This window comes from Rhea americana, unplaced genomic scaffold (assembly GCF_003343005.1).
Source record: "Rhea americana isolate MKP2758 unplaced genomic scaffold, rheAme1 scaffold_24, whole genome shotgun sequence".
NCBI classification, from domain to species: Eukaryota; Metazoa; Chordata; class Aves; order Rheiformes; family Rheidae; genus Rhea; species Rhea americana.
In genome coordinates this window covers 2,067,726-2,085,730 of record NW_028186357.1, presented here as the reverse complement: position 1 = coordinate 2,085,730, position 18,005 = coordinate 2,067,726, and the positions used below count along the sequence as shown (strand labels likewise).

At 41.6% G+C, this 18,005-nt stretch overlaps 1 protein-coding gene across 2 annotated transcripts in view; it reads left to right on the top strand.

The window, feature by feature from the left end:
• CDH13 (cadherin 13) overlaps nt 1-18,005 on the top strand; it is a 482,277-nt gene that overhangs the window by 163,026 nt on the left and 301,246 nt on the right. For both annotated transcript variants that reach the window (XM_085306414.1, XM_085306412.1), the window contains exon 3: nt 1,663-1,871. In XM_085306414.1, coding sequence (XP_085162540.1) covers nt 1,663-1,871 — 209 coding nt within the window. The remainder of the gene's footprint in view (nt 1-1,662; nt 1,872-18,005) is intronic.

Below are 18,005 nucleotides of genomic sequence, written 5' to 3'. Positions count from 1 at the left end.
AAGCTTTTTCATCATTATGCRTCATAAAATAAAGTTGTATTTGAGTTCTGGAACTGGCAGTAGTTTCTTTTCCCCCTGTGATGCTTCTATATTGGGATTCAGTCCCAGTGAATGTTCAGGAAGAAGGGATTTCCATGAGGTCTTCTGGCAGCTCATGCCTCAAACTGGCATGTCTGGAAAGAGACGCAAAATTTAGTTTGGCTTGGAAGCATCTTGATGAAGAGGCTTTTTGTGAAATTTCGCAGCGGTGCTATGAGGCCAGCCCCACCACAGGAAATGCTGTGTTTTTTTTTTTTTCCTTTGAAAACAACAACCAAATCCAAGGATAATGTACACAATGAATTTAAACAATTACTGAAAATGCTTTATTTTCAGTAAACTCTATTGTCTTTGATTGCCTGTAGTCTCTGCTTCCCTGTCTGTATCCATTTCTTAACGTAACGCAGTTTCTAAAGATTTGATAAAAATGAAATATAAAATTGAGATAGCAAGAATATACAGCTAAGTAAAATATTCTATGTTAACAGTAACTCGAGAAGCAAGTATGGAATGTAGAATAGACTGTTTAAGAACAACCAAAACAAAACCCCCTGCATACAAATGCATCTTTGACATGTCAAAATCTGAAAAGGTGACTTGAGAACTAAAAGTTCCCAAGGGAAAAGGGATTTGGTTTCCACCACCAGTGCAGCGGTCATACTGCTCCCCACTGCCCTCCCAGCCCCTGGGGATCATGGCACTCGCACAGATGGAAAGGGGGGAGCATGGTTTCCTCTTGTTTGGAAGTGGAAAGACTTTCCGCTTTTCACCTCGCCGAGAAGTGCTGCGATCCCATGTGTCTGGAAACCCGTCTAAATGGGTTTGGTTCTTAATGTTGTGTGGATGTTGGGCGGCTTAGCAAGGAGTTTACGYGTGGCTGAATATTTTAGGGACAGATTAGTGTTACTGCCTGGTAGTTGCATCACTAATCCCTGTTCCAGTATTTCACGCAAATCTGAATATACTAGACTCACAAGACATTTGAGGCAAAGTCTCAAACCTTAGTACTGTAGAGATGTTTCTCTTTATGCTAGCCTTAGTGAATGGTTTAAATCTTCCATGTAAAGTGAAACAGGGTTATTAACATTATTATTGTTTAATAAAGATTTAGCATCCTTAGCTCTACCTATAGTGCAGGTAATGCACTATATCAAAATTCAGATAGTCAACAAAAATATTATAGTTCTACTTTTATTATAACATTTTTGCAGTAGAATATGAAGTAGAATATTCTGTAAACAACCCATTCCAAGAATAACCTAATGGATATCTGAAACCTACTTTGCCAGCAGAAAAGGCTTTTGAGATCCGTTTTTTGATGGAGGGGAATGATAAGGCCTCTCTTGCTATTGCCTAACAACCTGGGTATTTAGCGCTTTTGATTTGAGTGGAAACAAAATATTCATGTCCAGAGTGTTTAATGTATGTCTTACCAATTAGAATGGTCAAAAACTCCTCRTCCTTCTCAGGATATGTGTTCAGAAGATTGTTAAAATTTGGAAAGAAGCTTTGTATTTGTGTGACTATAATTTTATAAAGTTTTCCCCTTAGATTAGAGCCATTTCTTCCTGACATCTATAGACAAGCTATTAACATAATACTTGTTTCTTCTATTTTTTTCAGTGGTGTTTGATGACTGCCAGGGGAATAGCAAGTTGAACTTCGAAGTTTCTAACCCAGACTTCAAGGTGGAAAGCGATGGGTCTTTAGTTGCGCTGAAGAATATATCGGAAGCTGGCAGAGCCTTGTTTGTCCATGCGCGGACTGAGCATGCTGAGGATATGGCAGAAATTTTGATTGTTGGAGCAAATGAAAAACACGCTATGTTAAAGGTAAGATAAATAGGAAGGACTAGGAGAAAGTGCAGAGAAGATGCTGCTATGTGTTTAAGTGCTATCGGGGCTGTAAGTGGTTTGAATTTCTTGGAAGAGAACAAAATCCAGGTGTTAAAAGGTGTATACAGGATAAATATCATAAAAATGTCTTCAGATATAAATGCTGAATATTCATAAAGAATTGATTCAAATGAAAACCTGAGGACTAGAATCAATTGATTCTACTGGTGTATGTTGTTCTAGACAAGCATTGTTTGGTCATTACTAAAAATTGCAAAGCCTTACTCTAAATATGTAATTTAGATTTTCTAAAACCTTCACATTTTTGGTCTAAGTTTAGGAGGAATGTGGGAATGCATTTGAGGCTGTGGAACAAAAGTTTTTCTACAAATGGTACTTATATGGTGCCATTAGCTATTAAACTACACTAACATCTGCAGATAAATAGACCAACTGACTGCAAATATGGGTCACTGTCTGTGTGTCTACAGCAGCGATTTTCTGTTCCTCTCTACCCTCCAAATGCTATGTCCTTTCTTTCCAACTTCAGAATTACAGTGTAATGCTAACCTCGTAGTATAAGAAAATGAKCTTCACAAATTGATTGAAATGTTTACTTCATGCCCATGAGAGTAACAAAAGAAAACCTGAGATAGCCTTCGTTTCTGTGCCATGGCATTTAGGAAGGAGGCAGGCAAGACAGTGACTTACTAGACAATTAAGCCTGGTACTTTTACAGACCCATAATTTCAAGGAAGTACAAAGAAGCCATAATGAGAATGACTGATCTATTGTCTTATTTTGGTATTTAGACTTTCAGCTGGCAGCCCTGTCATTACATTTCCAGCAATAGCTTAGTGTAACTTAAGTTGTCCATTAAAGAATTCTATCTTTAGGGGAAGGCTTGAACAAGCTTCTCAAAATCTGTGCTGGAGGAAAGGTTTTCATCTGCACTTTAAGCAGCACAAGATGTGAATACAGACTGCCAGCAGGGAAAAAAAGGATCAGAATGTGTAACTGTGCAGAGAGCTGATCAGGAAACTTAGATGGAATTTAGTTTTATATAAATATGTCATTTCTTTGCAAAGTTCAATTTGAACAAAGTCGTACTTGAGAGAATCTCTTTCCCTGTGGAGACGTGGCTTCAGGACCACACACTGCCAAATGCAGGGTAGGAAGATGATGCTTGGAGCAGGGTGCTTGGCTCTCCCATGGCTAGCAAGATATGTTTCTTTGGATGCATTCACAAGAACATTGGAAAGCTTAAACACTTTGAAAATGGAATTCGTGTTCCCCAGTTAGGAACTGCTGAAACCACAGAGGAGTTTGAGACATCACTGACAGCAGATGTGGAACTAAACTTCATGGTATTAGTTTCTCCATGATGATTTTATTCTCATTTTCTTAGAGAAGCAGCCCTTCCATTGTATTCAAGGGGAAATTTTGTTTAAAAGTTACAATCTCAGGGAAAACAATCTTCTGAGTAGGAATTAACAGGTATCTTTGCACTGGCTACATAGTTTATCAGGGAGCTTTTCTCTGCACGTCGTGTTCAGGTTCTGGGTAGCTTCTCCTCGAAGTGTTCCAGCAATATTAATTAATGCCTAGTGCTGAAAGTTATCACCAGACTCCCTTCAAAAGCCAAATCTAATTTGGCTCCACTCCTGCATTCACTTCCAACTGCTTTGTTACTGCAGAGTGAGAAAACCAGTCTAACTCTGACCTGTTCTGCCATGTGCCAGTCTCCTCCCAACAGTTGGGTGTGCAGAGCAGCCTCATAAAATCTTCACTGCCTGCACTCCTTGCTGCTTTATGGATTTTGATATTCAACTCGTAACTAGAACTTTGCCCTTTTAATACGGCGATCTTTGTCTGCGATGCCGCTGGGAGTTGGTTGATGCATTAGTGTGTGCTGGGAAATCAGTGTAGTGAGGATCATCTCCCATCTCTGGGGGAATATTGAAAGTCCTTGAGACTGGCTCCCCCACCCAGGCTGCCATCAGTGCTCTGTAGCTGTTAAAGGGGTTTCACTGACCATTTCAGCTATTGTTTGCCTATTTTGAACGTAATGCAGACAGTCCTGTCTTTGCCACACTTSAGAAGGATAGAAAGATTACAGTGTCCTATCTGAAGTGATTTTATGATAAATTAGAACTTAATCCTTTTATAGTCTGAATGTGTCAGCATGGAAACAGCAAAATTGCTCCATCTGTTTATGCAAGGAATCTTGGCTAAGAAATGCTCAGATGGAGCCTTAGCGTTTCCCCGTAATTCTGTAGGGTGAAGATGAGCACGCGCTGGAGCACTGCTTAGCATTCAGGGCTTAGAGTGCGGTACCTCATGTAATTAGGGGATAAGTAGTTCTTAAGTATTTCCCTATTGCCAGCAACTGCCATTTCTTTTCTAGAAGTGTGTAACCTACATCTGTGAAATCCTATTGTTAATGTTTCTAACTGCAGTTTCCTGACGTGTTTGGAAATGACTGACAACAGCCTCTAACGCTGACTGACAGTCTGGATAACCTCAGTTGAGCCTGTATAACTCCTAAAACTTTGAAGGGTGACTGCTCCCAACTGTGTGTTAGATAGATATTGGAAATACTTAGAAGTGAAATTAGGAGTGTGCAGGATGGTTTTTGGTAGTCCAGTGGTTGAGGGACATGATTCTTTACCACTGAAGATGCAGGAAGATTCCAGTTGGCCTCACTGGTCAGACCTAAGWGATTGACTTGAATTGTCTTCATGGCCGTAACATGGCCAGTGGCTGATAGAATACCACCTTTTTTATTTAACTCCACTTCTTGAGCGTAGTAGAAGGCACGCTTTCTTGCTCTTCTCTTAGAGACCCGTGGGTTCTGCAGAGCCTACAGCTTTCCATCGTAGAGYGGCCTTGACTGAGGCGTGCGAAGGTGGTTCTTTAGCATTGTAAGCCAACACGTCCAGTGTTCTCTGGCTGCTAACTGTGTCTAAGTGCTGGTGACAGAGAAGGTATTGCACTGCTGCCTCTTCCATGTCCAGGTGTTTCTGCAAATCACTGTTAAAACAGTGAGTGTCTGTAGTACATATGCTGATCTGTAGGTGCTGAGAGCATCAGTCTGTATACTCTTCAGTCTGCAGTTAGATTTTTTTTTCTGTGCCCTGCTATTAGTTTTCCATTCCCTTGGTTTTGACTAGATCTATTGGGTTCCTGTCTGACCCAGTAGACCAGAAGGAGGGCAATGGAGGGAGCAGCCACAAAATGGTACCGTCRTTTTGTGAGAAGCACATGAAGTGCACGGAATAGTTGCTATGGGCCAGTGAAGGGTGTAAGATCATTGTGCCGTCTTCGTTATGGTTATGTGTGTGTGCAGACCCTCTGGCCATCCGAACGCTGCTTAGCTCGGAGGAGGAAAGGGAGTTTCACTGCAGGGTAGCGCTGCTGAGGCCCGTGCAGCTCGGGCTCTGCTTTGCYCCACGCTTGCTCAGTCCCCTTTCACATGTCTGGGACTTGAGTGCTTGGCGATATTAATAAACACATGGAAACATTGTGATTCACCAAATATTTGGATTCCCAATTCCCAACGTTTCAACTTTGGGCTCAGTTAGAATAGCTTACAGAGTTTTTTTTAAGGCTCAGATACCAAGTGGAAAAATAAATTGCTTGCAAAATCCTCATTCTAGTTGAGGGGCAAACTCTGACCGAGCTGGAGAGTGGYGGTGACAAATGTTACTTTAGAGCTCACGTATCAGAAGTGAGCTAGGGAATGTGCTACACCTCTGCTGAGCTGTTTAAAAGCGAGGAAAATCTTGGTGTAGTATAGCTAACCACAGGACAATATTGTTTAAAATTTATCTCATTGAGTCCCGAGTCCCTGCTTAGTTTTACAGGAATAGTAGGACAACCAAAAGTTGGAAATTTTATTGTACTGTAGGTGTCTGACGTTGTTGGAGAAAGCATGACCAACCTGTAACAGTTTTGAGTTGCAAAATACAGCAAGTGAGCTGGGAATTGAAGCTGTGTCCTCTAAGGCTAAATAGAATTATTGTTGGTCCTTCTCCCCTTCTGTAATCTAATGGTGGTTTTAATAACTATACTGTCAGTACACTGGGAACTAAAAGAAAAATGGGAAACAGTCTGTCTCTGCAGAGAGGCTTTTTGTTTATTGGCAAATTCAGCCCTTTCCCCCCGCCCCAGCAAGGGGAGTTATTTAGAACTTTATTTGCCGCAACATCACAGACACTGCGGGGAGGAGGGAAAAAAAGGCGAGATAGCGGGAGCCTGGCACCAAGGCAGATAAGAGGGCAGGCAGATATTCAGAAATGCCCGGCTGGCGGTGACCTCGCTGTGTGATGCTCAGCAGTCTTCCATACAGAAGGATGAAACGATTAAATAGGAACTGTCAAACCCTCAGGACACTTTTCAGGTGCTAGATGGAAAAGGAAAAAGAGGAAGAAAAGAGATAAGAGGGAGGAGCGCACCCTGAGACAGCGTATTGTAGACGCAGAAGGTTTAAAATGGTCTCCTGCGGTAGCTCGGACTGGAGGCAGTGAAGTTGCCGCAGTTCTACTCTGGCTGACGCGCTCGGTGACGGTGAGGGGCTGGGCCGCCGCGYGGCGTGTCGCTCCCCTTGTCAAAGCACCGCTTTCCAACCCCAGCGACGTGGCGGGCTCGTTACTCCGGGGCCAGGAGACCTTCCCCAAAGGCTTAACAGACCCAAATTCCCGTTGTCGCTAAGGCGCTGCCTCGCTGGGTACGTTTGTGCGCATCGTTTCCAGCCTGTGCCTCCGCTTCCTAAAGCATCAAAGAAATACTGAAACTGAGCTCCTTGGATTTAAATATTATATTTCTTGTTTGCGTCTTACTGTGTGCTTTATCCCTGCAGTACAGAGGTTGCAAATGTTATTGATATAAGATAAAAACTGCCTAGAGCCTTAAATCCTACCTGCATAGCTTTCTGCTTTAGACTAGACGATAAAGGATCAATAATCTTGTAATGAATCAGTGTTCTCTCACAGAAAAAATATTCATGCAAGGACGTGAATGGTTAAGTTTAGATATCTAGCAGTTCAATAACTTATTTGGAAAATAAGATCAAGTATCAATCTCTGATATAGCAAACAATCACTCCCATTAATGTAAATTAGTGTTTTTTCAATGTATCACTTTGGAATAGAGTTCCAAATGGATTGAAAATGACTGTACAGGAGCATGAAGATGGACTCTCAGATGAGAGAGTGGCAAACAGGCTAGAAGAGTTTCACATTATTACATTTCGCATACACCAGATGCTGCAAAAAGGAATGCACTGCATAAATAAAATATCATGTTTTGCATTTAATTTTAAGGCACAAAATAGTGCAAGTCACAGGGGTACATCAATATATGTAATGTAGTTATTACAAGTTATTACACTGATCAAAACAGTATGTACGATAGCACTTCTTTCAGAAAAGCTGCAGAGAGATTTTCCCTTTGAACACGAGGGTGTCTGTTAAGCATATGAACACGGGTGTTCGTAYAGTGCAAACAAAAAATTATTTTTGCACTCTTGTGCTCAGTTTGTCAGACAACTTGAGCGTAATGACGTTTCCCTGTTACCTATGAAATAGCGTGCTTGTTACTTCTCTTGCTTTTGTTCTTCGTGACACCTATTGGCKTGGGATTCATGCGTGGAAAGAGCTGGAGCACAAGTGACTCCAGAATTTGGTACCTGTGTGTTGATGATATTTTGCTAAATGACTTTCCCTGGTTTTAATCATCAGTGGAGGGATGCAAGTATCTTTATTTTCTCTTCCCCTGCAATGCTCGGTTGCGCCTTTCCCAGACCACCTTTTAACTGAAGCCGGTGAAGGCACGGGCTTGTCCTCGTCAACGGGTCGTTCTGTCGTACCGTTTAGCTGCCTTTTTCTGGCTGTGTTTCTGTGAAAATCCTCTGTGCGGACCACGAGCGCTTGGGGAGCAACAAAGAGCTCCTTTTAGACAAGGCGCCTCCTTAGCCACTGAAATAAGTGCTTTTSCCCCGAAAGCCCGGGCGGCTCCTTTTCCTCTTAATCCTCGTGCCCGATGCAGAACCCGCTGAAGTACCGCGGTGCCGGCGGGCGCCGTGTCCGGCGCGGGGCCGAGGCTCCCCGCGGGCAGGACGATTTCTCGGGTACCTCCGCGCAAGAGCCTCGCCTCTGCCAGGCGCCTCGGGCTTTCCCGCGGGCTCGGGCTGACCTCGTCTTCCCGGCTTCCCCCTGCAAACTGCCGGAGCCGGAGAAGCGCCGGTTTTGCACGCGGTGGCTTTGGAGCTGCTCCGACAAAGAGCCGTTCATCCGCGAGTTATCGTGGTGCCAGGAGCTGCGGCAGCTGCYGTAGGAACTAGTCCGCGTCGGGCCGAATACTGAGCAAGCGCTGTAAAGGACACGAGCGGCTCGCGGCTCGCGTTAACTTGTCGTTTTGCGTTCAGCCCAAGCGCGCGGGGCGAGCTCCTGCTCGGTGCAGCCGGGCTCGGCTTCCCTCGGCGCGCAGCTGCGGCGTGTTCGTCAGAAGCGCTTGGTTGCTTAAGGAGAGAAAAAGGGTCTCGTAGACTGGAAACCTGAAAAGTTGACTGTGCACCAAGAAGGCGTTAGCGTCTGTGAACGGYCTGCGCTCTCCCCTCCGAGTCATCTGCATTCGTGCTCGCCGTGAGCTAAGACAAGTACAGAACATGTTTAGCAGCGATTTAAGGTGAAATGAAATGAGTTTTTAACAAAATAAAACCTTTCTAATTATTCCAAACTCTCAACAGACTAATGAAATATGACAGGCCAAAATATTCCAAATGAATGTGTTTCATTAAGGGGGAAGAAAGGTCTAAAATTGTAATTCCTTCCAGCCCTTGAAGCGTGCTCAATCGTCTGTTCTCCTTGCTGTGATAGATGCCATCCACAGGACCTTTTCGCTGCTGCTTGCTGGGCTTCTGGCRTGAATTGAGGGCTTTTACTGAAGCTCACAACCAAATGCACTSCTGGAACGCGACCAATTTTATTCTGTTTTCTTTGAAAATACACTTAGGCCTTATCCCTCATCCATGAGACTTAATGGCAAAGCTCCCATATCTCTGTGAGAGAGTTTGTTCAAAGATTGCTCAGGTCTCTGAGCTGAATTAAAATTCACCCTGATGTGCCAAGAAAATAGCTATCCACCTCTTGCCCCTATAACTTTTTTATGAGTGTGCAAAAGGTAGATGGGCAACGCGAAGACCTTTTGAATTGAATTAGCTTTTTTTATGATCTAGGATACTAACTATCCTTTATTAAAAGGAAAAAAAATCATGTTTTGTGGAAGAGTGACAAACACATCCTGCATCGACATAATTTTGCTCAKGTTGTTGTTGTTTCGAGTCCAATCTGAAGTACTCTGACCTGGAAAAACTCTACCAATGTTATGYGCATATCTGCGGAGATTATTCACAAGTTTGGGGGGAAATCTGCTCCGGAGATGTGGGGAGCTTTTGAAGGAACGATTTGGAAAAGATTTAAAATTCACTGTAGCAAAGGCAACAGGCTAAACATGATTTAGTAGAACATTAAGCAAGATCATAAAGGATAAGTGGGTATCTCTTAGGATACGTAATATCTTACRTTTATAATGCGGCTTTCATCCTGTAAGATCCTTAAAGCGTATCCATTAAATACACAGAGAAAGAATGTGTGCGCATGTCTACATACACACACCTGTAAAAATATTTGTAGAGGTGTCTGTGTTGTAAATATTATTTCATAATACTTTAATCCTATCAGCTAGAAACACAATCATTTTTTGGATAAGAGGGTTGAGGAAAGGACCTGGTGACTTCTGCATGAGGAATTGCCCATGCGGAATTACCTCAGATTTACTGAGGAACAGAGGAGGTCTTGAGAGGAGATCGAACGACCTCATTTGTTGTGTTCAAAACTCAACTCAATGCTCTTTTCTTTGCCAAAGAGACCTGAGAAACTTCTGTATTGCTGGTGTTTTCGCACTGCAGGCTTTGCCACGGGATTACAGCAATGAGGTGGATTTCAGAGGGGGCTGTAAGAGGAGGAATTGGTTATGTCAGAAGATGATTTCTTGAGTATGAGTTCAGTCATTGCTCTCCCCAAGATATCAGTAATCGTCCCTAATGATTGCCCCACTAGTTCCATGCTGGTTTTCACAACCTGAAGGAACAGTTATTATGGCAACACCTCTCTTGGCACACCTCTTAGGCATCTAATGGAGCATCACAGGATTAAAAATCTACATTTGGCCTCCCTCTAAGAACTGATTCTGCCATAGATGGCTCCTTCTGGACCCAAAATTCCTTATTTGTTGATCATAATTCTGAAAATACTGCTTTGTATCTTATTTTGTAGCTAGTTTTGTTAAGTTGCTAAAATAACTTGGCAAGTTGAAGGAGTTTTCGATGGAAGAATGACAGAGTTGAAGCTTAATATAATGTGATATCTGTGTATAATAAACAACTCTGCTAATGTGTGCAGTCATCTCAGAGTTATTAATCATCCGGCTCCTCAGTTTGTATTTCACCACAAAATCAAAGTGAATAACCTTTGAATTAAGCAGTTGATCTGCCTTGCAAAAGGTAGTTTTACTAGGGGTGTGTGTGTCTATATATACATATCTATTTATATGTATCTATATCTATATATGTAGATATATATCTATGTATTGCTATATGTAGATAGATGCATGTGTATATGTAGATGGATGAAAGCAGGTACATATCTATATCTTAGTGCTTTGGGAGTGGTGATTGCATGGGAACAGAGGGCAAAGGCAGCAGATGACTTTGAAGTGACCAGTGGTCCTGTTAGCATCAATAGTTGGTTACTGCTAAGAGTTTTGGTACCACTGAAATTCCTCAATGCCTTTCATTATTACAGAAAAAGATTATTTTTGAACCTAGGTAGCAATTAGGCATGCTGTTAGGAAAGGAGGAACTGAATTTTACCTCTAGCATCTTTACTGTGACTGTGGAGTTTGCATCGCCATAAGCAGGAAATTCACTGATGAGTGGTGGGAATAGATTTGGTAAAATACTTGTAGTAACCATTCTGGTAAACAGTTTGATTCAAGTTTTAGCAATGCAAAGTCATTTAGTCAGCGAGTGCTCAAACTGCCGTGAACGGAGGTGCGCTTCAATTTACCCGCAAGTCAGCGAACAGCCTGGCGGAGGATGGTTGGTGTTCAATATTTGTTGAACCGTTTGGCATATGTTAGAGCTCAGCAGAAATTATCCTGAAATCATTTTGTCTTTCATTTCTTTTCTATCTCTAGAATTACCTTGTGGTTTTGAGAGAAATGAATCACGGATATAGTATATGCCGGTTTTTAAGATAAGGGATGGACTGTAATGCTTTTAAAATGAGAGCTGGATGTAGCTCAGCGAATTGGCCTTGGGGACTGTATTATAAAAATCTCAGCATGATACTGTGGTGGCTGCTGCTTAAGTGGGTCCTGCTTTGCATCACCAATCCGAGATGGGCTAAATGTTTTTAACTTTTTGGAGACATGCATTTTGAATAATGGTACTAATCACACTGGAAAACTACTGAATATTTTATGTGGCCAAGTACTCATTTCTACAGTTAATGTCGAGGCAATATTGATGAACTGTTTTTTAAATGTTCTCTGTCAAACAGGTGATGACATGACCTGTGTACTCACAAGTGAAAAGTGGATTTTTTTTTCTTTAGGGKGTGGGGTGGGGAGGGAATCCTGCCTTCAAGTTACAASTCTATAAATGGCAAGATTTTCTGGAGCTTTAAGGACTTTGCTAATAAGAAACAACATGACGTTAGGCATTTTTATGTCCTCCTGATGTTTGCCCAATGTTTTGTTTGAGTTGCTAGGACTGGCATGCAAAATACATCCTTCAAATGAGGACTTAAACATTGTGCAGGGTTTACTGATGGCAGTCTTTGAGCCATTAAAAAAATAATAATAAAAATGTTTTTTTTCCAAGTCTCATTTGACATTAGATGTTAACATGATGGATGAATGTTTTTTTTTTCCCTTTGGCTTTTTTAAAAGATTATTCAACGCTTGTGCTGTATAAAGATCCGTCCTCAAATCATGAAAAGGTGATAGTACGCTTTCTTTGAATCTTTGGAGTCTTTGGAAGCCTGTATCAGTTTTTCCAGTCTCTGATGCTGAACTAGAGTTCTTTTCTATAGGGATTTCAAGAGTGTGATTCTGAAGTACTGGACTATCCTAGGAGATGCTGAATACTCAGTGCATGTGCTTGCAGTAGCACACATTGCTATTACTTGCCATAGTCGTGACACTCAAAGAGGTCCTAATATCTGTTTTTGATTGCGTTATGAATCCTTTAAAAGACTCTTTCAAAATGCAGGATGTTTCCTTCAAACACAGCGACGTGGTGATGAGGTAGCATGTCATCCCCTATGAAGCAGGGCGCTCGAATGCTCTCCTGAGATGCGTTGATTTGCTTTGGCTGTTGTTGAACTTGCTAACAAAACTTCCAGTAAATTCAAAACTGCTAATTGGGATGACAGATATCACGCTTYACATCTTGTTTTATCTGCCCAGGAGGAATATTTTCATACCTGTGAGTTAAAAATAAGTAAGAAGCTCCTGTTTGGTAGGAAACTGTGACTGCGGTAGGGAAGAACCCTGCCAGGGCAAAGTGTGCGCGGTGCTTGTCTTCCCTCACGGTTGCATCTGGCAACAAGAAATTTCAAGCTGGATATTCAGTTCTTATTGCTGTTSCTGCTACTCGCGTATGCTTCAGATTAAGATGACTGTCACAAGTATTCTTGTGTTTGATTTAGCACGTGTTTATCCTGCCAGCCCTTTGCAGCAGAACTGCCTGCTAGAATTAAAGACAGATTGAATTTCTGATTTAGGAAATGGGGATTTCATTATTTGTTTTGGTGCTGGCTCAGTCAACAGACATTTTATCAATTATAGACTTATTCACTTACTGCCATCAATTACATCCCACAACTGCACCTCCATACTGAGAAGTTTATTGGAACTGTTCACACGTATTTATTTTCCAATTATGTCCATAGAAACAGTGCTAATATACTAGTGTGGGTTATTTTGCAAAGGAGGCTTAAAATACATTCAATTCATGTGTTATAGTTCTGTCTTTTATTAAGACTGCTAAGAAATYAAAAACATCATATTAAGAGCATACGTATAGCTTTTTACAAAAAAGAGGAATGATAGATAACCTAACTTTTCAGCAAAGGCTTGTTTCTGTTTCTTGATAAGAATCAAAATCTTAAAATTGATATGATAGCTTATTCTGTCCRCTTCTTTTTAAAGAGTGCCTGCAGTTTGGCAGCGAGCGATTTTATCTAGTTTGTCTTTTTGGTTTCAGCAAAGGTGGATGGTTCCGGTAGCAGGTCAAGGAAGAAACTGCAATAAATTGTCTCTGTGCAATAAATTTAATATAATGCAAAGCGCTACCTATTTCCTGGCTTTTGCAGTTATCCTGTGACCAYGTGAATTAGTGAAAAAGGGGGTCTATGACTCTGAACCTGCTTTCTCCTGTCTATGTCAAAATAATAGTATGGATAGTTCACGTGGAGCGTCCTTCAAGCCGGCGTAGCTGTGCCGGGGCGCGAGGTCTGGGGCAGGGCAGGCAGCTCCTGCGCGCTCTCCCTTTGCAGGCAGCTTGCGCTTTCTCTCTCAGTTGCCCTGCACTCTCCGGATTCAGCTCCCCATAACGCTCAACACCATCATTAAGTTACGTGTTTATCTGAAGCACGGATTGTGGTTACAGAATTGATTTTGAGCGAGATTTTTTTTTTAACAAACCTGTGTAATTAATCTGTCATAGGAGACTACAGAAAGCAGTGCACCAAATGCAAACTCCATTAAGTCAATAGGAGTCATTCCAGCGACTTTAATGAGCTTTGAATCTGCTCATAAATCTGCTATGAGGAGTGCCCAAATCAAAATTTATTTGAGGTGACCTTGGTGTTAATTGTTAATGCTGCCATGTTGTTCAACTGCCAAGAAAACTGAATGTATTAGTAAGAATTTCATATGGTAGAGTCCTTCCTATTGGTCATCATTAGCATCGTGTTTATCTATCCATCTACATACACAGAGAAACCTACACACCCACATATATATATATATATATATATATATATATATATAAATTGTGCATAATAATATTGGGTAGTCAAGTATGCCAGTTATATTTCATGCCTGTGACACAGAAAACTGAATTTCTTCTGTTGTTTTACATTCCTTTCATGCCTTCAGCTGAATCCTTGCAAAATTAGTGCCTTTTGATTAAGCACATTTTTAAAGTATCTCCAAGAGTTTTGCACTTTTTTAGTAGTTTGTAATCTCAGACTTAATATGTTGACTATAATTACTTAAAAATAATATCTGAAATATGTTAATACTATAAGGCATATTCTGTCCAGATGTATGGTTCTAATGAATCTAACATCTATCAGAAGAGTTCCCAAATGGAAATGCTTCCTGGTTTAGCATGTCACATTTAATTCAATTAGAGAAACYATAATGAGAAACATAGAAGTAGAATAAATGGGAAGGAGTTCCTTGATGTTTGTTTGCTAATCGGGAAAGTCGCTGATTTACTTAGGGGACTGTAAATTCTGCAGCTCCAGCTGGGACGGAAATGTGCTCTCCTAATTCCTTGTCACTGGCAGGAATTATTGTGTCTTTTTGTTAGYGCTCAGTGCGTTAGGCTGAATTTATTAATTGAAAATGTGCGTATTTAGGAAAGGTGAGATGCTCAGAGAGCAAGGTAAGAGGCATCTTGTACGTGCTGCGGGCAGGGACCTGCCAGTGTTGAAGCTAAGGCTGTTCTCCTGGGTTTGGAATTCAACTCCGCGCCGAGCCGCGTGGGTCTGGCTCGCGGCGTGCTGAGGTCGCTCCCCGGCTGAGCCTGGGCGGGATTCTCCTAGACACGGAGCAAGCAATTCGGCAAATATCGGCATGTACAAGCAGCTCTTTACCTGCCTTTTCGTTAGTCTTGTCTCCAGTAATTTTTATGCAACATTTTAAACGTTTTGAACATCTAAAAACCTGCGTATAGCCCCTGTAGTCCCTTCTGATCACAGCTTGTTTTATGCATGTGAAAGGTATTTTCCAAAAAATGCACCTGTGGCGTTGTGGTGTGATGCTGACTGATACAGAAGGAAAAGGACCGATAGTTTTTTTTTTATATATATATGTATATATATGTATGTATGTATACACACACATGTARATGTGCTACGTGGTTTTTGTACCAACTCATGAGCATGAATTATCTATCTATATATATTAAGTGCTTTTCCCATTTATTATTAAGCTTAATATTATTTTAAATCATACCTGAAAATAACAATAGGCTTTAGTGATTTTTCTTTAACTTTTTAACATGACGTAACTTTTATCACGAGACAATTAGCTTAAGTAATTCGCTATGGCAATGCTGTTATAAAAATGACATATTAAGCATGTTCTCGCATCAGAAAGCTGCTCTCTTTAATCCTCGTTATTTCATATCTGACACTGTGCTAAACAAGAACATGACTTAGCAGTTGATATTGATTTGCACGTCATTTTTTCATTTCACTTTCCTATTCAAAAGCAATCAGTGCTGACAAGTTAATGAACTCCAGCTACAAATGCATAGATAAGCTGCGGGATCAGTTTAGTACCTGCCTTGTTGCAATTATGAAAGGGCTTCGTTAGGTGAATGTTTCATGTTCGCTGCGGGGAAACTGGAATGATCTGTTCCTCTAGTAACCAGCTACCGGGCAGAGACCATCACCAGTTACGTAAAGGGTGGCTGTTTACAGAAACCTATCAACCAGACCAATTTAATCTTTCCCAGTATGTTTAGAATTTAATATTTACATGTGGAATATAATTGTTTACACTGAAACTATACTGAGTCCTAGGGCCTTACGTTTAGTGTAGAGCTCATAGGACGATGTTGATTTACAGCTCCTATTTTTAAATTGATTTCTCTTATAAACGAATAACCTTGGACAGCAGAAGAGGTCAGGACTTTATGGCTGTTTCTCAGCTGAACTTTCACTAAACTCTTGTTGATAAATCTTTTATTCCCCCTATACTGGCAATGAAAATTTTCTCTAGCTTAGAAGTTTTTCTTCCATGTCCTGGATGTGTTCCTTTTATATTTCAATCTTGTTGCTGTGTTTAATGCAGATAAATTGGAGAATCAGGTTAAAGTGATCTTTTGCCTGGCATCTTTTGCTGCTGGGAGTTATGATCTGGTCAAATTGTTCGGTGCCAGAAAAAGCTGAAAAATCTGAGGGTTGATTTCTGTTCTCTTGGCCCTATGGGTCATTTCTTGGCTCRTATAACTTGAAGGTGTTCCCCAAAAGGAGTAACTGTAGAAGAGAGTAAATCTGAGCCCTACAAGAACCAAGGCCATTCCTCRGTGTACCTGTCCCCGTGCTCTTCCTGTGCTTGCAGAGGGTGAAGRCGCACTGGGCATCAGCTGCAGCGCAGATTTACTAGATGGTAATAATTCTCTGCCTGGGAGCTTTCTGCTAGGCACTCGCCCCATTTCCAGCAGTAGTGCAAGGAGCAAGTAATCCGGCCACCCAAGARTTTGGCTACCCAAGTCACTTATGGAATTAAATACTTGCTTTCCAAATGTTTGCAGAAGTTGTCAGATCGTGAAGCAATGGAGTGATGGAGGCTATTTGAGAGAGAAGCTGCTCATTAGCTAGCTTGTGAAGGACATGTCTGTGGTGACCTTAAAAGGCAGGGAACCGAGCATTTCATACTTTCCGTTAYAATTCCTCTTCCCAGAAGAAGAGGGTGGAGGCCGTGGTGGCACGCTGCCCTGGATCCCCGATGCACGCYGCGCCGGGCGTTGCTGTGGCAATGAGAATACACCGGCGTCTCCGAGGAATGCACGGAGGATATTTAGCCAGCTGGACGAGCAGCAAAAACAAAAGCTCAAAAACGTGTTTTCCGAGTTACACCTGCGGAGCTGAAGCCGGCTGTGCTTTGCTGCTGCGCTGCAACGCCGACGTGCGCAGTCGAGGCGCCGTGTCCCACCAGCAGCAAGTTCTGCTCTTTCAGAATAAAGGTTAGATAAACCGAGGGTGCAGCCAAAGAAARCGCTTCTCTCCCCCTTCTGCCCCCAAACAAACAGCACCCGTGCAGAATGCGACTCARTAATGTCCGCAGCACTGGTATCATTAATCGAGTGTGCCAGGATGAGCAGCTTAAAAGGCACCTTTTAAGTTTGTTCCTGAAGTTACCATCCCAGTCTTGCAGCTGGCTGTACAAGGATTAGCCTGGTGCACTGTTCAGTTGTCGTTTTRGGGGTGTTCATGTTTTTCTGCCACGACAACAAGGTGAAATAACATGAAGATCGATCTTTAWTTGAAACGTAAAGCTTCAGAAGCTTTAGATTTGAACCTAACTTTGACTCTTTTGAAGAGGTTTGAAAAATATTGCATGATCAYGTCCTTTATCTCAACTATATGGTTGGAATCAGTAGTGTCCACATTCCATAAAAATATTGATTTTTATCATGTTTCTGTATTGCAAGAGAAAATGTCTCCCAGGATTTACAATCCAAATTTACAGCCTCAAGAAATTTAGGATTATTCAAGATCGGTGTTGGACAAGCTCGGTCAGGGACAGAGGAGGGGAGCGGTGAAGATGTTTAATAAAAGCACTGAGTAAAAAAATATACTACACTTAAAAAAGGAGGGCTAGGGTGGAAGATTAGAGCTTGGAAAAAAGCTAAAGGAAAAGATGGAAGGATTTTTTTAAAAAAGAAGCGGCTGTGTGTATTCTTTTGGACTTCCTCGAGCAGTTCACCCCCACCTGCCTCCGTTTTAGTTTCTCTTTGCAGCATGTAGCAAGACTCTCATAAAACTTTGCTAAGATTATAATGCAATACCTTTGCACCAATCTCTCTTGTTTATGTGGCCATTAGTTCAAAGCCACAGACAAGCAATTTATTGGGTATGAAAAATGTCACCTATGGCACCCTGATTTGCATCTGAAAATTGATTTTTGTCACACTGGGATTTTAGGACAACCTTTTTTGGCAGCCAACATTGCCACAAAGCGTAATAAAAATAATTATGTGACCACAAAAGCATGTTGGGTTCACTGTAAATTTTAAGTCTCTACAGGACGGTACTTGGCAAG